This window comes from Falco punctatus (assembly GCF_963210335.1).
Source record: "Falco punctatus genome assembly, chromosome: 1".
Classification (NCBI taxonomy): domain Eukaryota; kingdom Metazoa; phylum Chordata; class Aves; order Falconiformes; family Falconidae; genus Falco; species Falco punctatus.
The window spans coordinates 88,369,236-88,390,393 of record NC_137580.1 but is presented as its reverse complement, the minus strand read 5'-3'; the positions used below and the strand labels follow the sequence as shown (position 1 = coordinate 88,390,393).

The following is a 21,158-nucleotide window of genomic DNA, read 5'->3' as shown; positions in this document are numbered from 1 at the left end:
GCCTCCCCGCCGGAACTCTCCCCCCTTTCCGCTGTTATTCCTTTGCTTTGTTACTACCATGGAGCGTTTTTTTTGGGGGTATATTGTAGGCTCCGCCCTGGAGCTGAGTCCTGGGCAGTTCATACATAACCTCGTGTCAGCGCGTGTAGCACTCCCACCGGCTCTTGCAGGATCAGGGCCAAAAAGGCCCTAGTTCGGCAGTTGCAAAAAAGGATACTTGCCCTTGCTCCGAAGGGATTTTTTTTCTTTTGCAAGATAAAGGCACATTTGTGCGGTTTGTGTTTTAACTGTGTGCATAGCTTTAACACGATGTAAGCAGAACCGGCTGACTTACTGGCATGTTAATTACTCTAACGTTTTTCAGTCAAGTTGAAAGTATTCTGTTATTCCTCGGCATCCTCATTTTCACATCATATAGGCAGAAGTAATCTTTCTTTACTTAGAAATGAAATGGGGTGTGTCTATTCGGAGGCGAGAGGCAGCCTGAGAGATGAGCCGCATGCTGGGCTATGTGATGCGATGCACGTAGGCTGCAGAGGGCATGACTCCCCACTCTCCCTCTTACACCACCGTGGCTGCAGCGCAGCTCTGCTTGAAATGACTCATAGGAAGGCTCAAGAGGATCAGGCCCAGAGCCCTCCACACAGACATTTCACACACAGGAATCAAGCACATGTTAATTTTTAACAAGGTCCCAGCACCGCTTGCTGCTGCTAGAAAACTCAACCATATGTACGTTACACGTGTGAACACACATAGCCCTGAAAGAATAATAAAGGATGGTGTTGTATGGGATCGCTCTGGAGTGGCACAGGCTAAACCGCTGAGAACTGGTGCACTTCCTTAAGAACTGAAGATGTATTTCTTTCCTTTGATATCCTCAGCTCCTTGCCATTGTGTAGTACCACTCACTCCTCCCACCTTCCTGCCTCACAGATTCGTTGCAGGGATGTGGGTGGGGTGAGAATTCTGTCAGTGCAGAGAGAAAAATTGGAAAGCATATCACCACCAGTGTGCACTGCGGCCTGCCAGGCCCAAAGTGTCAGACCCTCACCATACTGTCACACAATAGAGAGACATTTGCAGTTTCATTCTCCTTTGCCTCTTTGACTAAGGAAAAAGCAGTGTATACATTTTTATAGCTTCTAAAGATGCATTTTTAGAAGTTAACCAAATACCAGTGTACTTGTGCACACCTCTCCCTCAAGTGATTGCTCTACACTCATGCATTCATAGTACATTTCCTGGATGGAGAGCATCTGTTTTAAAACACAATTGTTTGTGATTGAAATATGAAAACAAAGAAATGTGTCTAAGAGGAAAATGAAAAGTAAAATGTGTTACATAAATATACCAAAGAGCATTCTAATGATGTGCCAGAGACAGAGGCAGTTTTATGTTCCCTGTTAGGGAGCATAAGGATTGTTAGCAAGTGGTGGTGGTCTTAATTGTAATTATGTCATAAGATACCATAGGAGCACACATTTCAAGGTCTGGCAGCTCTAAGAACTCTGAAAGCACCTAGCATAGAAAGGCTTCAGAAATTATGTGGGGCAGTCTGAAGCCTTTCCTGGAGGCTGACTGCAAATAGCAGTGCTGGGGCATTCATGGGTTGCAGTTGTACATATCCAACTGCATCACAGTCAAAACCTGAGCACAGAGCAACTGGACCAGGGAGGAGGAGCCGGGAGAACATCAGAGAATGCTGGTGCTGTGGCTCTAAGAACAGGCGGAGGCAGCATTCTTTCAGTGAGTGTATGAAGAAGGCAGGCAGAGTTCTGGAGAAGAAAAGCCCCATGGAAGGTCCTGCTGTGCTTAGGGGCTTTGCAGCCATTATGTCAAGAGAATACCTACCTCACGTCATGTCTTCCTTCCTCAATGGGCAGCTCCACATGCTTTAAGTGGAGTGGACAGCATTTAGTAAGCCATACTGTATTTAGAGGCCAAGTAGCACATTGCTTTGTTGGCTGTGCTGCTTTGATTCACCAAAGCAGTTTTAATTTTTTATCCCAACAAAGCATTTTTGCAGGTTGAGGTACAGGCTTGTTTTTAAAGACTGGTTACAAAGCAGGCTGCGATAGGGGCAAAATGGGATGCTCATAACAGAGCTCAGAATAGGGTGAGATGGGTTTGTTCTTCCCGATAAAAAGTCTTGATACACCTGACTTTGGAGATTCAGGAAACGTACCTGTACTCTATCTTTCTATTGTACTTTCGAAACAAATAATCTTAGCTGACCCAGGGCTTAAAGATTTGTATGTAAATCTTCCTTTCATTGTTAATTCACCACTTTCGGCCTCTGGGAATGGCTCACTGTGCCTCTGTCTCATTTTGAGCTGTGCTCTAATCTTCACTGTCACTGCAAATTGTTCAGTGGATGAAAAGGGGAGGGCAGAACAGTGAACAGTGGGTTTTTCCACTCACTCCCTCTGTCTATACTGAGCCCTGGGAGACTGACAGCACAAGTTTTTCTGCTAAGCAGCTAGATATCCATGTAGTGTAGATCTAAGGAGGACCCAGACTGCAATCCAACCCTTTTAAAGAGAGACAGTCATGTCTTTCCTCCTTTTAAAGGGAGGTCTGTATGCCACATTGATAGCCACAATTATTGACTGAAATGTATTTTGAAATTAGGTCAAGATAGTTCTACTTAAATTTGGCCAGGATGTTGAACATGAAGAGGGCTAAGGCATATCCAAATGGAGCATTCATCTTCAGGCACAAGATTAAACTGTTTTAAAAAAAAGACAAAAGCTTCTGTTAAGAGTATTTTGAAAAGGCACCTTCCATCTCAGCCACAGGCCTTTCCAGCTTAACAAGACAGTCCCAGTCATAAGGGTCCTGCTGGATTTTTACTTTTATTTAAGCAGCAGATAAGATGTTAAAACAGTAATGGGTAGCAGTGATTAGGGTACCACTGCCTTTTGCATTTGTGCCAGATACCAGTAACATGATGAGAACTGCAGTACTGACAAAACATGGTGAAGGTTCAGGAATAAGCTGTTAACCACCTAGGGGCACCTCGAGCAAAGGTGGTGTTGTTCCAGCTTACATTGCCAGCACTGATGTCAGAGAAACTGACAAAAGATTCTGAAAGGGAACACAGACACCATTAGCTGCTGAGAGCAGGGTGCTGCAGGGTGCTGCAGGCTGGCCAGGGTGTTCCTGCAACAAGACACAGAGGCGAGTGTTTCAGCTGTTTGTTCAGCAGGTCACAAAGCAATCTGGAGTAGACCTTGTTCTCTCGCTCCCCTATTTTGTCAATACTGTAGAGAAAGCACATAGCACAGGGGTCTGTGGAACCACCAATGGACATCACCAGATCAGGAGAGATCTGTGTTGGTAGATACTGTTGGAAGAAAAAAGGTATATTATTTTCCTATGCCATATTAAGAAAAGTTTTGAAAATCCAGGAAGGTATTTGTGTACCTAAACTGCAGTGAAAATAGATGCATGCCTATCAGTTACATTTTTGAAATTCTCCTGCATGTACTTCATTCCACTTCCAGGCTTCCTAAATATTTTCCTGCAAGTCACGAAGACGAGAAGGTATGAAATACAACCATATTCCTATGAATAGCATTTGGGAACAGGCATTGCCATCACAATTCTTTCACCTATTGCAGACTGGCTATATTCTTAACTAAAAGCAATAGCAGCACAAAAAAGCAGTCCCACACCCTTGGAGATGCTTTTCACTAAAACACAAATAGCTTGACTCTTGTTCTTACTAAATTACCTTGCAGCACAGATCCTTCCCTGCCTGTCATCTCGTTGAAGTCTTTCCTCCACACCTTGCTTGCCATGTGCAAGGCTTTCATGTGTTGACATCTTACTGTTCAGGTTTGCATTCTAGTCTAAGACACTCACTGCTGTGCCAAGGGCCAGTAAAAAGACATACTATTTAGGCTTTGGAGTCTTGATTCCTAATAATTGCTCTGGTTGGGTAAGGGCAGTTGCAGGGGAAACCACTGCACTTTGTGTGCTGGGCGGCCTATCCCCAGGCTTGAGTGACTGCTTGTGGCTGGCCAGCAGCAGATACTCTCCTTTGGTACCCAAACATAAGAGAAGCCTAGAACAAAAGCAGATGGGTAATCTGGAGTCCACCATGTAAGCAGACTCTGCTGAAACATTCAAAATAGAGCAAGAGGCATGCATGGGTATTGATCTAGAGGAGGGAATCACAGAAATGCTCAGTGCCTGACAAATGCTGCTGATCTTGCAGCAAACACCATGCACTATAGATAAATGCAGCTTTCAGCTCCGGTGTGCCCAATTACCTGCCAAAAGATGGTTCTGGATGCTCAGCCCAGATACACTGTTGGAAGGAGAACTCTATAGTAACATCTTTATTGACTTTGAATTTTGGGTAGAAAGTTCAGGTGCTCCAAGAGCTCAGTGACCTGCAATACCTCCAGAACCTCCCCTGAGCCACCGGTGCTCTTTGCCTGTGCCGGAAGGTCAGGTGCGAGTGGGGGTGTGCAATTGCATTGCTGCCGCACTACGTTCCAGAGAGATTTTGCACCTCACTGGCTCTCGCTGCAGTCTTCCCTGCTGAGGTAAATGTGAACTGACACAGCAAAGGTCTAAATCAACATACCCCTCATTAAACAAAATACAGCCTAATCCTACTTTTGTTCTTGCCAGCAGGAAAAATAGAAAGTATCTATGTTAATATTAATGACCAGCCTGCAATTTTCCCTGCTGCTAATACACAGTGTCAGATCCACACACTGGGGAATCCAGGGATCAGTTCCTTTGGCATCCATCTGACTTCTGTTCTGTTCTTACCCACGTTTATTAGCAGCGCATCATTGGAACTCAGCAGCAATTAACCCTCTTGGTAAAACAAGCTAGCCTGAGTACCAGGAGTTGTCTGGGTAATTAGTCTTGGCCATCACTTACAGCTTGTTTGGGTGCAAGGGTACATCAGACCACAGCAGTACAAGATAAGCCAAGGAGAACCTGCTGAGGTGCCACTTGCCTGGCCCTGTTCTCCCCTGGCTGGACACCCAGTGCTATCAACGTTATGCCAAATGTAGGAACACATATGCCTTTAACATCTACCCCAGAAGCAGATTATTATTTAAAAAGAAAGAATCAAATTGAAGTGTTAACCAGCATTATTTTCTTTGTAAAGCAGTTTGAAGATGTTTGAAACAGTTTTTCCAGTAGGAAAAGAACTACTTGATTAAAAATCAGTATTTCTTTTTCCAAATGGTACTGTTTCCTGCGAGAGGAAAGCTCTGCATTCCTGCCCACCCTAATCCTTTCCTTCTTTCTCTGTTATAACTAAAAGACTCTCCCTTTCCTATTACCTCCTTTGTCACGAAGAGCTTGCATGTCCTCTTCAAAAAAATCTCTTTGTTGTTCCCTGTACATTTCTAAGCCCCATTACATATCCCTTCCATGCGGCTGCACAAACCTGTTCCAGCTGCATCCCAGCCCTGGCCTCTAGCTTTATATTCAGGAGGTGTTATGCAAGAACCACCAGCTGACACCCCCTCACCCCCTCCAACAGCAAGTATTTGTTTGCTAGACTGATAAAAAAAAGTTTGTTGGTTTTTTTTTTTTTTTTTTTTTCAAGAGGGATAGAACACATCAGTTTTACATAAGAATTTTATTATATTACTGCATGTGTTGGAAAAAAAATCCCCTTACCTCCTGTTTACAGTTAAGCCTGCTTTCTGTGGGGATGAGGCTTATACAAGCCTAAACCATGCTTCTCACTATTCCCTGAGATAACTAACTTTGGTCGAATTTGGCAGAGATTGATTTCCTACAAGTTTAATGAGATTGGCTGATTGCGTAGAGCTCCATTACTGTCCCTACAGAGAGAGGCGCCCCCTTTATCAAACAAACAATCTTCCTGGAAGAGACACGGTAGAACGAGGCTTCTCCAGGTCAACTGGCTTTTTAACTTGACATCAAATCAATTTGGTGAGAACATCCAACCACATACAACTGTCTTTTAAAGTCTATAGCCATACAACAACAAATATAAATATTCTAGTATCAATGCCGAGCTGAGAATTTCTAGTTGGTCAAAGAAATGTCAGTACTGTTAACTGTCCCACTACTGGTGCGATCCATTGTGCAAGTCCAATGCAGAACCTGAATGAAGTCACAGAAACTTTAAGAATTTTCCTCCAAGAACTAGCTGAAATCTTGCTGCAAGTTAAGCTGGCTACTTCCTGCCTTATGCCACTGAGGAAGGAAAAAAATAAAAATACTCCCATCGCTTTCATAATAGCCTCCCTCTTCAGCCTTCTCTCCTAGAAGAGCCAGAATATTTGTTGATCCTTATAGTCTCCGATTTCTTTAACATTGTTCCTTTGGTGCATCAGTAATCTGCCTACCTCTTTCTCAAAGTAAAGGGCCTGAGGCTGAATGAAGTGCTCCTGCTGAGGCTTACTTCTAACTTGCACACAACAGAAGTGAAATTCCCCTGCTTCCAAGCATTGTCTTAACTCTTATTTGTGTTGTAACTCATAATAGCTCCTAAAATCCTTTGCTCTTTGGTTAATTATTATTTGTCTTTTGTGTAGTTTGACTTGTTAATTGGCTATTGAAGGAAAGCTTCATGATTTGAGAGGATACCTCTTAGTACCTTCTTGAATCCTTACTCTGTCTCCTGTGCATACAAGCTATTGTCATCTGCACGTTTCAGTCCACTGGGTCATTACTGGAAGTGCTGACTAGGTCCGAGTGTAAGACACTAATGTGGGGCTATTTAAAACATTCCTAATTTTGACAAAACCATGCCAGCTGCTCACAATTTTCTTCTTACCATTTTTAAGACATTCCAAATTTTGTTCTAATATTTTCAGTTATCCCACTTGGTTTTTAATTTTAGGTCCATTTCCCCCCCTCTTCTTCCCTTCTCAGGACACTTCCACCTGCAGCAGTTATCAAACAATTGCTAAAGGGTTCAGAGATCTCTATTGCTATCTTAAGTAGTTCAGGGTGACTACCATTTCAGAGCATTTTATTTCTATGAGGAGCAAAGATCTGCTCAAGAACTTCAGGTGTCCCAGTGCACAGAGAAATGTTTGCTGGGGAACCCTCAGTACCCTTTCTGTAGGCACCAGACCTTCATTCTTTCTATTGTTTCAAAGCATAACTCCCAAAAATAATATAAGAAACATGTTTTGAAAATGCTCATTTGCTAGTGAATATGTAGAAAGGGTACTTCACCAAGCTCTGCTACAAATCTATAGCTGATTCACTTAAGTCACTGCTACCACAGCAGCTGAGGAGTAACTCATGTTATAGAGCTGTAAGCTCTATAGCTTTAGGAGTTATAAGCTGTAAGAGCAGCTTTCACTTTGTTTTTCATATTCATCAACAGCCTTCAGTAAACAACTGATAAAGTGACCAGTGACCTTTCAGGATTAATTAAGAAAATAAAAGCCTTATAAAACCCTATAAGGCCCTTAATGACAGTACCTCATTACTTCATCTCAGTAGCATATTGCCATGGGTTTTGGTAGGTAAAAATCCCTCAGTCTGGTAATAAAAGCAGCAGACAGATTTTATTCTGGTGCTTTGACTACAGGTAGTAGGATGTCACATGGGTGTTTTTACTGTATGTCCAAGCAAGCTGAATACCTTATTTTTTTCCTTCAGCTGTAACCACTAGACTACAGGCAATTTGGTGGCAGATAACAAGCATGTATCCAGCAAGAAAGTTAGGGGGCGAGGCTTACTTCAGTCAGCTAGATTCTTAAGAAGCACTCACGGAGGGAGATACCTATGTATATATACCCCCCCACATCCAACATCTTGACCTACACGGAGTACCATCATACACAAAGCTAGTTTAAATACTTTGTTTTGAGATCTCAACAGAGCTAAGCTACAGCAAACATATTTGATATTTGTACAGAGAGAAGACTAAATACTGGTGAGGTATATTAGGTATGTATATATAGATGAGGTATATTAGTTTGTCTGTCACTGAAAAATAGCTAATTGCATAGGCACAGCTGACTAAATAAGGAAAACATCTGAGCATCTAGACTTACCTATCCTGGTTTGCCCATTGCTTTTGATAACTGCTGGGTGCACTCCCCCATGAAAGACTCTGGAACTTTATCTTGCTTATATTCATGCTAACAATGAATTTAGGCACCTTTGGATCACAAGAGGGTTTTCTTTCAGCTCACCTTGTTCACGGCTTTGTTCCTAACCCACCCACAAAATAACCTACCCCACTGTGCCAGATAAGCACCTCAGGAGTCTTTAAATAGTGACACCTTCTGCAGGTGCACCTGGAATGGTGGGAGTGTCTTGGGAGAGGTGAGCCTGCTTGTGCTGTCTGCAGGCTGTTAATGCAGGCAGTCAATGTGCAGCTTTCCTAGGAAGGAAAGCTGGCTTTTTGCAATATGGAAATCAAAGCATCCAAAATAGCATTTCATATTTGGATACAGCTTGATCGTGAAAACCAGTGAAAAAGCAAGTGTTTCAGAGACTGTGAGTGGAAGAGTTATAATGTACTTCTTTATGCAAGTCTTAAAATTATTTAAAACATTTAGATGGATGCCTCAGTTGTGGGGTCTGGAACTCTTTCTGTGGAATAGACCAGAACAGGAAAAAACCCAGTAGCACATGTTGTGGAGACCTTTCCTGACCTGTGACTAAGTCATGACAAAGATGCCTTAAAATCAAGTTTTTGATTTTCTGCTGTGGTGAGCACTGGATTCTACATACTCAGAGAAGGCTTGTTTTCAGCTTGCTCCTTTGTTGTGCAAATAGACCCGTAACAGTCAACAGGATCTCCCAAGAGATAGGAAATCCACAGGCTTTCTAAAATGAGCAGGTTTTATCCAGAGCTGAGTATGTGGCAGGGCTGGCATCAATTCTCTTTGCTGCCTAGTAAAGTCTTACATGAGAGAAGTGATTTAGCGGGGTTTTATGGCATTTGGTAGGGGGTGTTTACAGTGAGATGTCTGTGTGTGTAAAGCAGGTTGAAAATGCTGATGAGCATAAAATAAATGGTTTATCAGTCTCTCCATGTTAAAGGTGATGGGCGTCTTTATGCTTGGCAGTTTCTGTGAGTTAAAGGCTCTTCTACTCACTCCATTTCCCAGCCTGTGGAAAAAGAGGGAGAGCGTTCTATAGCTTGTGCTAAATGCTTGTACTGCAATGGAGTAACTTAAACAAATACTTTTAAATGGTGAAAACCTCTGTATGAACATGCTTAAGTTGATTGTGGGTGTATGTTGATTTTAAGTCAGTTCCTTCGCTGTAGTACCCTTGCTAAAAAAGCCAGCAAATAAAAAGTCAGGATATGAATTACTATGTGCCAGTGTTCATCTACAGCCCATGTTCGTGGATTGCATTTTCTGTATCCAAAGCATTCTGAAAATAATGAAAATCCTGAAAAAAATCCAGAAATAAAATCTGTTTGTATGAATTCCTTTTTCAGCATGTTTCCTATGTCAAAGCATTAAAAACAAACTCAAGTGACTGTTCCATCTGTAAGGGGAGGATCTGCTATTTTTAATATTGATGAATCTTTTCTTCAGTGATTAGTTGGAAGCAGGTGGCATGATGCAAAGCATTTAATCACAAATTATACCATACTTTTTAGTGGTCACTTGGAAAAACTTAGACTGTATTTCCAATGAACTTCACAATCTATTTTTTCTGCTGGGTACAATAATCACTCGTTATTCACAGTTTGCTTACATAACAAGAAAAACTTTTCCAAAACAAACTCTTTCTTCTCTGAAAACATCTGATGTAATTCCCAGAAGCTGATGTACCAGGTTGGAAATCAGATCCTTAGACACCACAGATGCTCTTGGGAGTGTGCTTTATTTTATAGCAGCCATTTTTCTTCTTTTGCATACAATAATATCTCTATTTGGCAGGTCCTTCTCCCTGCCTAGAGTTACTGGGATGTTCTCCACTGAGATTTCCATTACATCTCCAGAAGGATTGTCACACAGTACAATTTCATTTTCAATATTTTTTTCTGTTATCATGACTGGAACCTTTTTTCCTAATTTACTGCACTAAGTTTTGAATCTGTATCTGCTTGGGTCATCTTAAACCACGTATCTAGCTTTTCCTATACTGGCCTGCTAGTTAAATATTTTTTACTTCTGTGTTTCTCCAACCTCATGAATGATGATCATTTAGCCTTCTAAATCCTTCTTTCCCTTGGTTTGTCTTCTTAAATTATTTTACTTGGTCCTTCTGTATGCCTTCTGATACTGTTGAGCTGTTTGTCAGCAGTTCCCTAATTATGAGGTGCTTAGAGCTAGTGAAGTTTCATTTAGGAAAGCTCAATAACATACTCTTCAGGTATCTGTGGCATTGGGCAGGACTTGTGGGAGGAAGGGAGACCAGATGAGGCCCAGGGTCATAGGTCCAGGGCTATGAGCAGAGCCTGTATGTGTGTTCTTCTAGCAGAATTTGAGCCCTATGGTCTGTTAACAAAATGTTATAAAACTTCGTAAGGTAGACTATCATAAAAGGGTTTTTTTTAATAGAAAAAACCTTTTTATATCCGGTAGATCTTAAAACTGAGTGGTGAAATTTCCTGTGACAATGTTTAGATATCATCAAGAAATAAAACTCTTGCATAATTAATTTCATATCTATATTAAAAAGAAAAAAAATAAAAGAGTACGACACAGAAGTTGCAGTCTGTTTTTAATGTTTTATTTTCAGTTCTATTGCAAAATTGTTTCCTGTCTTTTCTAAGAGATGCAAATTTCTCTGAACATTCAGAGTCTGGTGCAGAACAACTGTTCCTTAGGAAAGTTATTTTCAGTGACTGAGGTTTCTTTTTTTCCAAAGTTCAGCTTGTTGAACTCTGCTTTTATTTCCATGATTGACTTTCCTTTGGTCTCGGGGAGATACAGGTAGATGAAAATTGCTGATAAAGCAAGAATTCCCAAAAAGATAAGGAAGCAGAAGGGTCCCAGGTTATCCTGCAAACAGAAATGGGAGACACTGTAAGGAAAATAAGAATTCAATTTCTATTTCCCTGCCCTTGGATGCAAGCCTGTGCCTTAGTAATTAAAATTCAAAGGTGTGCTTAATACAAAAATCAGGATGGGTATCAAACCAGGAGTTTCAACTGGCCACGTTTGTCCTGAGTCTAATTGCTGCTTCTCTGACAGGCCTGGGGGATTCCTGTCCAGGTTTGGTATTTGGACAGAGCTCTAAGCTTTGCATGTCATCGCAATGTATTGCTATTATTTTGTTCCCAGCCAGCATTCAGAAGTGGAATAGTCTGGAGAGGGGATCCAGTTAGAGTCACTTACAACAATCAGTGGAAAAATCATCCCAAGCACAAACAGTCCCATCCAATTGATGCAGCCAACAATCAGAAAGGCTGATGGTCTGAATGACTGGCTGAAGATTTCAACCATGATTGATATAGTGGCTCCAGCTGAAAAAGAAAAGCAAAACACAAACCACATATACTTGTTTCCTTGCTCCTGCCAAGGATTCTCACAGTGGCAGTGGTAAGAAAATGATAGACAGGCAGGATAGGTGCCCTGTTGGGAGGTGGCCTCTGCTATGAGGGTGAAAGACCTTGGTTCCAGAAAGGGACTACAGCTGTTAATTTAGGTTTCCCTTGTACATACTGGAATCCTTTTTCTGGTGCCAGTGGATCTGTGCACTTCCATATTACACTGGTAGCCATTATCAGTGCAGTAATTTATAAAACAAGCTCCTCTTTTGGCTCCTGTGGTCAGGAGGTTGTACGTAGTTGTTGGTAGCATGTTGGTAGGCAAAAAGCTTAACTTGTTAAGTTAATGAAGACGATATACTATAATATACCTGGCAATGCTTAGAATCCTTAGCTGAGTATTTTAAGAATTGTTCTGAAATTTCTGTCTCAGACCTTCTGGAGAAGATGATACTGTATTTTAAATTATTTAAATCCTGTCATCAGCAATAAAATTCAAGGTGAATGCCCCACTTGTACATATCTGCCCTTCCCTCCTTAATTTCCAGAACTTTTTACTGTGGGGCTAGTTTGTTCTTCCTCTGCCAGATGTGTCACCAACCAATATGATACAGAATTTCCTCCCAACTTTGCCATTGATGTACTCACATGGTCCAATTCCATAGAAGATAACGAATAGGAAGATCAAGATAACGCTGAAGTAATTCATCCAGAAAAACTGATGCTAAAAGTGAGAAACCAGTGATATCAAACCATTAGATACATGACAGAATAGCAGAGCTCTGTATTTTCTGCTACTGACTTAAGTTTTTGTACATATCCATTGAGGCAAGACTGGAAGAGTGGGCTGATGCTGAGTAAGTAGCCAGAAGGCTGCTGCCTCTTTACCTGCAGTGACAGGGTCATGGTAAGGAGCGCTAGCACAGAACACATCAGCATGTATCCTCCCCATAGCAGCACCTTCCTCCCAAATCGCTCTATAAGGGTGCTCTGAAAAGCAGAAAACATGGGTCATAAATACCAGTTCTCAAATGAAATAATTCCTTCCTTCTCCATGTGTTCTTCACAGAAGACACATCTGAATAATAGCCAGAAATCAATGTCATTTGAGAATCACTTAATTTCTAATTAATTTGATTAGCCTGTTCAAAGCTAATTCATTGTTAATTAAACTGTGTTTATTAGTCAACCCTAGGCTGTTGTTAGAGAGTTCCCTTTCTTGTGTGCTGGTATATATCACATTTTGTGCACATACTTACACACATCTAATCCAGAATATCAGAAAATTATTTTATAGAATAAAAAACAGTCTAAAGACATACAGTCATGCAAATAATTTGGGAAAAGAGCTGCTTTTTATTCTGCATCTGGTTTTGCAGAAGCAGGAAGATGTGTCTTAGGTTATGCAAATCTTCCCTGAGCCCAGTTATAAGTAAGGAAAAGTACAAAGTTGACCACATTAAAGTTTTCCTTCAAACTCAAGTCTGAAAAGACTTACACACAATATAGAGGATAAGCATTCACACAACCCAACTCCCAGGGACACGTATGGAATAAGGTATTCTTCAAACTTGGCTGTGTGGAATACTTCAAAAGAATAGAAGTATATCTGAAAAACGCAGACAGGAAATGTACCTGTGAAAAAAATGTTGCAATTGTGGTGCAATTCTAAGCTGGTATAGTAACATTGACTTAGAAGGATTTGTAACACTGCCTAGTGCTGTCTCTTGTTCTGGGAATAAAGAGAACACTCAACTGCATTGATTCCACAGAGCTGCAAGGTGGTCATGACAGTCACCAAAATGTAAAGTTGCCAGCGCAAAGATCGTGCTTTTATTACTTCGAGGACACGCAAGGTTTTTGTGCTTGTCATTGCAGCCTTCTCCTTCATAATGTCATCAATTTCTGCTTGATGGTCTCCTTCCCCCCAGAGCTTCCTGATGGCTGTTGGGGAGAAAGAAGGGAGTGGATTATTCTACTAGTATAGCTCCATCATGAGTGGTTACATTAAACCCTTTAGTCTGCCTGTCCATTGTGGTGTAGGTGGTGGTGTCGATGCTGTCTGCTTCTGCTATCTGGTTGCTTCAGCAGCAGTAGGCAAACAGGAGAATTTTGTCTCACTGGTTGCCAGTATAGCATATCTTTCTGATGTTGAGTTGACTTAATTGTAAGCAAAGTAAACATTTAAGTACATTTTATTTAATAAAGAGAGCTGCCTAAACCATTTCCTTTAAAGAAATACAGTAGTGCCCACCAAAGTGGAAAATGTTAGACATACTAATATATATTTATCTTGTCTTAGCTGATTCAATTAGACCAAGTGAGGCCCTGGGTTAATACAGATGTATTGCCATAGGTACTACCTCAACTATTTTATTTAGAACTGCCTCTGCTCTTACTCCATGGCACTGCTCTGTGCTGTACAGCCCTGCCCTGCTTTCTTGTCTTATGCAGAGGCTGCCACTCTAACATGTCAGATGAGGTGAAGTAAGTGAGGAAAGTAGACACTCTACCTTTTCTGCAGGCTTCTTCATTACCCTTCTGTATGAGGAGGTAGGATGGTGAATCAGGGAAAAATGGGAGGGCAACCAGCTGAACCAATGCTGAAAGTCCACTAGATGCTAACAACCATGGCCACAAAGCTTCGCTTCCTAAAATCTCCCTGGAAAGGGTATGTGAAACAAAATTATTTATTATAATTGAATGAATGTTCAGAAAGTTCTTCTGAGTGAGGAAGGTTGCTCAGATTCCATTCAAGGGTGTAGTGGGACAAAATCTGAACTGATAATTTGACAGATTTCAAAAATTTGGCTATTTTTATTTCCAACAATTTAAAAGGAATTATTTGGCATTTTGGAAAACTTGGTAAATATCATTATAATCCAATATAATGCCTAGAGAGCTGATAAGACTCATTTGACAACTGTTTGACCACAGGACTGAAATATCTTGCTAAGACTTTTCATGCAAGTGTAGATTTTGAAGAGTAAGCGCCTTAGTAGAAAGGGTGTGGAAATAAGAAATCAGATTATGAGTAATTGATTTTCTGTCTTCTATATTTAAAACTATATATTTGCCTCAATTATGATCAAAACTTTTCCTCTGGCATAAGCTAAGACTTGTTGTGGGGAAGATGAGAGTGTTTCTTAGTCACTGAGTAGGTGAAAAGGTAGTAGAAAGATTTCTACTATTTTTGGTGTAACTTGATAGAGAGATTGGAGAATTTACCGTAGTCCAATAACCTGTCCTGTGAGTTTTCCCAGTGTCAGAAAAACAGCGACTGTGGAGTTGGTAAATCCACGCAGCTTCTTGGGTGAAATCTCTCCTACATACTGAGGATGTATATTGAGAGAAAAACCTTTAACATAGAAGAAGATAAATGACTGTTAAAATATTTAGAAAAGCTTAACTTTCTGACTTCACCCTCTCTTACATTGTTTCCATTCACTCTGGTATTTGGATTACAATTTCTTGCAAAAGGGGTTATGCCTTTCATTTTTATTAAGTGCCTAGTATATTTGCTTTAAAAATCATTCTCCAAGAATGGCAATACCTGTAAAGACAATCCTGAGACAGCAAGGATGATGCTTGCACTCCACAGAACACATACCTGTACCAATGCCATAGAGAAAGCGTCCAAACAGAATCATCTCAAAGGATTTGGCAGTTTTACTGAAAGCCATGAAAAGTGCAGCTACCAGCATGATCAAGTTGGTGCACATTTGGCACTTTTTTCTGGGGGAGGAAGGAAAAAAAAAAGCCCATGAGAGTTTACTGTGAAATGAGAACCTCTTTTACTCTTTTGACTAATTGTGCTGTGACAGGAAGCATGGTACAGCCATTCCTGCTGTTTTAAGGAATGGCTGAAATAATTTTGACTTTGGATAGTTAAAGTGATTCTTTAAAATTTCAGGATACTTTAGGTTTGAATTCATTAATATCTTTCAGCTTAGAATTTAAACAGTTGGAATACTTCATCAGCATTTCCACAGTACAAGTGGGGAAGGAGAACAAAGAACTGGACCAGCTTGTCACCAAGATTTTAAAATGGCTAGAACTCCTCATAAAATGTCAGAACTATTTCCCAGAAATGTTGCCCAGAAATAATCTGAGTCTGTGGTTCCCATTCTAGAATAGCTCATATTAAAGACACTCTTCGCTAAATGGGTGTGATCGGAGATGGCAGAAAGTTTTTAGAGGCATATCTCTAAAGACACTGTGTGAATCGTGGGCTGGTATGTTCACAACCCTGATGTCTCAGGCTCAAATCAAAGTCTTTTGCACTCAGTTGTTTTGCCGTGATGCTTGCTGGATAAGAGTCCTTTTGCACATATTAAGGATTCACAGAGATACTCTGTTTAGAAGACAGTGATTCAGTAATTAGGTTATCATGTGTTAAATAACCCATGGGAGAACTGCATGGTCTTGTTTCCAGTCTTGGGAGACCTTCTGAGCGTGGGATAAGGCAGTGTCCCACAAGAAATTTCTTGGGGGCACTTACCTGATAGGAAAGAACACAATTGCACGCAGGCTAAGATGGTTTGTTGAGACCCATATGAGGGGCCTCTGGATCAGTGGGTTGTGGAGCAGATCTTTAAGTGGGTCACACCAAGTAGATATGTTTGCCAATTTCTCTGCAAATGAAATTAGTGGTGTTACACACAAGGCACTGAGAGCAGACCAGACTGGTGAGGAATCCTTTCTCCATCCAGTGGGAAAGATAGTTTGGAACTGACTTTCAGTAAAATGGATTGCCAAGAACAGAAATGTCTCCTGGAGAATTTGTTTTGGTGCTGCTTGTATCTTTACAGTGTAGTTACTGGCAATTTATTTTTTTCTGTTCTCTTCACATTTTTATTATATTAGATCTGAATATGTAATATAATGTCATCACCCCAAAATAAGTGTTTTTAAATGGAAATCTGGTTCTTCTTTGACACTTAAGGATATCTTCCACACAGTGTTTTCCAGGTGGTTAGAGTAATTGCATATAATGTGTTACAACACAAGACACACAGCTGCTTTTTGGGGGTTTATAAATCTTGGGAGAACTTTGTGAAAGTCATAGGGGATCTTGAAGAGAACATAAGGCAGGTACAGTATCCTGCTGCTCCCAGAGGCACTAATCCAGTGATGTGATGTTGAATGCAGCCTTTACAGAAATACAGTTCACTGGGGAGGGCAGATAAACAAGATAGAAGACTGCTAGCTACTTGAAAGAGGTAGATGTTCTAGTAAACCAAATCAGTTGTCTTCAATTAGACTGCTTCAGCCAAAAAGAAGAAGTTTATTTGTTCACCTTGGTATTTCCCTGTACTTTCTGACTATTGAGCTGTTAGAGGAAACACTTACTTCCTGTATTTTGTAGTCAGGTAGCCACAGCAGAGGCTCCCCAGCAATCCTCCTATTCCATAAACAGACACAATGAAGGACCACAACAGCATAACTGTCTCAGGGTGGAGGGGAGAGCCATGTCGCTCTATCCAGGTTTCATTAATAAACTTCCTGATGTGCTGAAAAGTAAAATGAGATTTGACTGGACAGTGGGTGTAACATCCTTTCATATTATTTGGTCATTGTACTTCTGATCTAGCCTGTGATTCTAATATTAGACTTATATTGAGACTGGCTTTCTTAGTAAGACAAGTTAGCTGAGATCATTGCAAAATCTTCATGTTTGTGTTGATGAGTAAGGTTCCTGAGAAGCATGCTAAAAGCACATTTTCTGCCTTCCTTTGGAGGCTTGTATACTACATGGTAAGAACTTACTTAAAACAGAAAATGCCATCCTCTTCTTTAAAGCAGAAAAAATTCTCTACACATTTGATATTACTGTTAGCCAAAGAAAAGGCATAGATGTATCAGTTGAATGCTCAGTAAATTTAAGATTTGTGGGAGAATGGAGAGCTCAGGCTCTCTATTTTGTGTTTTCAACCGCAGAAAATGACTACTTACCACAGAAGGATAGTTGATGACAGAAATGTGGAATCCATATGGGAAACTACCACCAATTCCCAGCACAAAGATCATTTGAAATAGTCCCTGGAACTGAACCTGCAAAGCAAAAATAAGGTGCTCCATCAGCTTCTCATTAGTTTAGATTTGTGCAGGACCAGAGTCTTCATAGGCACACTTGTTCTTACCCTTTATCCACTTCAAAACGTCTTGAATGTAAACATTTTTCCAAAATTCCTCTAACCTACTGCCAAAGTGTGGTCATCAACCACAATGCCATAGCAAGACTAAGTGCTAGTATAAGCATGATAATCCACCACTTTACTTGCAAGAAATAAAAGGAGTTTTGAAAGATGTTGCTGATAGTACAGCTCTCACTGTATGCCTGCGATGAGAGGTTGACTGGATAAAGGTGTCAGTCCTGGATGTGAGGAAGAGAGAATCAGTTTCCTTGTCTTCAGTCTCCAATGACGTATGTACATCAAACCATAACGCTATGCTACAAAAGTACAGCATTAAAAATCAATAACATTTTATTGTACTCTCTGCTTTAATTTCTGACTATGTTGTATCTTTAAGCATAATAAAGAAAAGATCATTTTAGCATTCAGCTTTTTCAGAAAGGCAGGGACCACAAAGATAAGATAATATTTTGGAATAGACCCTATAATTGCATTCAAATAAAAATCTTGCTGACTTTGATTTGGAATTACATTTCTCCTTTCTCAAGATTTTATTTTTTCTACTTATTTAACCATGAAAGTCTGTATTTGCATATTGAAGGGCTTGACATCTTCCAGACTAGGGAGATATTGTCCATCTTTAATTTCCTTTGTCAAAGATTAAGGACTGAAATACACTGGCTACTTTGATGAATGAAATAATTTTAACTGTAAATAAGGAGAAAACATAACATGTAACTACTTGGACCTTTTTGAGGTATGTGATACCACTGGTCACCTGCCTTGTGTTAAAGTGCCTGCAAGGCTACATAGAGTTATTCTCAAGCAGCTCAGTCTGTACCTAGCAAACCAAACCCAGCCCCATCTGGATCTGTGCAGGGTCCTTTGGGGTTCAGCGTCCTCTCCCTTTTTATTCAGCCTGTCACAGACCAGGACAGTACATCAGCTCTGTAGAGAGGACACTCTGCTGTGTTCTTTTCATCTCACATGTGAACTTCATAAGCTCACAATAGTTTGGAGATCAGTGCCTGGATGAGGAGAAGCTGGTAGAAAATGCAATCAGGGAAGGACAAAGTAATGCAAATGTGAATAATTCTGGACTGGGAGATATGTAGAACAACACTCCTTTTTATTGTTCTTAGGTCCATCTTTTGAGACCTTGTTACTTAATTAGTTCACAGCTGGATTTCCCAGGTTATCATGTGACAAGAGCCAAGCAGCTATGGACCTTTAAAGGACATTTTCTTTAAAATTCTGTCCCAAATTCAATGCATATGCTAATTGGCAAAAACATTCATACGAATTAAGAACTCACCCTCTCACTCTTCCTTTCTTCTTCCAATACAAATTAACAATTTTAATACTTAAAAAAAAGCAAAATAGATTTTTTCTGGCAGTTGAGGAATACTTATCACTTCTTCCCTGTTTAAGACTATGGAAACTCTTGATGGATGATGCTAATTATCTTTGGATGAAATAAGGACAGTAGTTTATTTTAAAGCTTATGTCATGATTTCTTAGCCTTTTCCAGTACAGTTAATCTATTCATTACTTTGGGAAGTAATCAAAGTGCTTAATAATTAGTATTGTTGTCAGTAATTCAGAAGACAAAAGAAAAGTAGCTTTGGCAGTGGTGGAACTGCCAGGGCTTTTGTTAGTTTTCATTTTATCTTTATTTTATTTTATCTTATTGCATGGAAAAGACCATGGAACATGACTTTCCTGACCCCAAGCCCCATTGTTCTTGGTGATGTTTAAACACAGAAGAGAAGGTGGTCTCTGTACCAAAAGAGTTTACAATCTTTAAGGAGTCTGGATCTTTAGTATTATGTTTGCTTTGTCTTTCATAAGTCAAAGCCCTGAGAAAAAGTGACCAGCTACTCACCAGGTCAGAGAAGAAGGTAGCCATCTCCTATGAAAGAGCTGATCCCTGTTGCTTACTGGCTAGTACCTGCTAAAAGAACCAAGTGCTCGCATTATGCAATAGCACTGTAAGAGAACTAGTCCCATGTTATTCAAGTTAAATTTTACTTCAAAGGTTTTTGAGTTAATTACACGTATTTCAGCTGTTGTACAAAGTTTAGAATTGTTGGATTAAATATTTCAACCACTGGTTATATCTAGCCCAAGTAAACAAGATGGTGTCCCCTACAGGGAACCTGTATACTTCACAAACTCTATCTTGTGCTGGGCAGATAGGGAACTGAGACATCAATTTTAAACAGGATTTCAATAATCACAGCTTGCTTAGTTTTCAGTATAAGCTGAGAAACATAAAGACAAAGTTATCTGTTGGGAATCTTAGATGGGCTTGGACAGTGAACTATAGGACTTTGACATACAACAGGAAAGAGCTATTCTCTCTTCATGTGACAGCAACTGGAGCACATTGTAATTTAATCATTACTTAAAGGAATTGAAATGCCCCATCATTTTGGAGTGGGGTTCAGACTAAATGATTCTACAATGGCACACCAGGCTTGACCAGCTAAATATTTAATAGTAGCTGATTTTCCTTTGCTGGGAGCGAGAAATTCAATGACATGCACAGTTTTGTCTGGCATTAGTCAGTATATTTATTTCTGTGTCTGTGATGAAAAAAAGTTTGCTTTGAAACTATTCTGTAACCTCCATATCTGGATTGACTTTTTTCCTTCAGACAGGAAATTTTTGGGCTTTAAATTCATTTATTTCATAGTTAAGAGGGATTTGTATGTATTAGGTAGGTAAATGGCTTAGTTGTCATTTACACTTCAGTTAAAGATGAAGAAGATGAAGAAATCAAAAAGGGCTTATTGGAGGCAATCAGTTATATTTACTAGAAAATAACATCACATGCAAAGAATATTCAGAGATTCTCTAGCTAATATCTGAAACGTAGCATGTAGCACCACTCAGCAATTTCTCCCATCTTTATGCAGTCCTCATCATGAAGTTGACTTTGTTGATGTGTGCTGAGAGTTCATGGTGGGTTTTTTTCCAGATTAGGTTCTTCAGCAGATAAGCTGTTGTCAGAGCACAAATAATACTGTCCCTTTGATCCTAAGAATTTCCTTTTCTGTAAAGTCATACAAATCTGAAAAAATATAATGTGCCTCTGACAAAGGAAAGAAACACCATGTTAGTTGCTAGTATCTGCCTTGCTTAGGTGATATTGGGGGAAGACACAAGCAGGCAGTAATATGTAGCTACTAGTGTGGGGCATTCTTTCTCAAATGCAGCCTGTTGCACATATTTTCTTATGTTATACTTCATTCACTTCTACTTAGTATACTTTATACATATTGTAACTTTTACTCTTTGGTCCTGTACTTTGATTTAAGATTCCTACTTCTAGTGAGTCAAGAGTCTTCCTCCTGTAATGTCCTTAATGCAGAATGTCTTTTGCATTTATACTGCTTCTGTGCTGTTATTATTTACAGTGTGCTGAGGCTCTCTTTATTAGATGTGCAGTTTTATAATTAGTGCTAACAAGTAGTTAGCAGGTATCTTACAGATATTCTTTAGTCAAAATTGTGATCAAGATAGTAAATCTCAAAACATCAGGTGATTTAGTAATTTATCTAGCAATTTTACAGTCATGCATG

At 40.0% G+C, this 21,158-nt stretch overlaps 2 protein-coding genes across 2 annotated transcripts; both read right to left on the bottom strand.

The window, feature by feature from the left end:
- Positions 1 to 14: 14 nt before the first annotated feature.
- On the bottom strand, positions 15 to 9,992 carry LOC308061448 (uncharacterized protein; the record flags this gene model as incomplete). The annotated part of the gene is made up of 3 exons (XM_080381409.1): positions 15 to 3,379; positions 8,031 to 8,114; positions 9,858 to 9,992. The coding sequence occupies 3 exons, from the start codon at positions 9,990 to 9,992 to the stop codon at positions 3,113 to 3,115; spliced, it is 486 nt and encodes a 161-aa protein (XP_080237535.1). The 3' UTR covers positions 15 to 3,112.
- Positions 3,313 to 17,520, bottom strand: LOC308065463 (solute carrier family 2, facilitated glucose transporter member 11-like). The gene is made up of 11 exons (XM_080391467.1): positions 17,390 to 17,520; positions 16,787 to 16,947; positions 15,045 to 15,169; positions 14,663 to 14,792; positions 13,948 to 14,096; positions 13,191 to 13,378; positions 12,933 to 13,043; positions 12,323 to 12,424; positions 12,083 to 12,158; positions 11,283 to 11,410; positions 3,313 to 10,946 (listed from the first exon to the last, which is right to left on the bottom strand). The coding sequence occupies exons 1-11, from the start codon at positions 17,513 to 17,515 to the stop codon at positions 10,740 to 10,742; spliced, it is 1,503 nt and encodes a 500-aa protein (XP_080247593.1). The 5' UTR covers positions 17,516 to 17,520; the 3' UTR covers positions 3,313 to 10,739.
- Between the last annotated feature and the right edge of the window lie 3,638 nt (positions 17,521 to 21,158).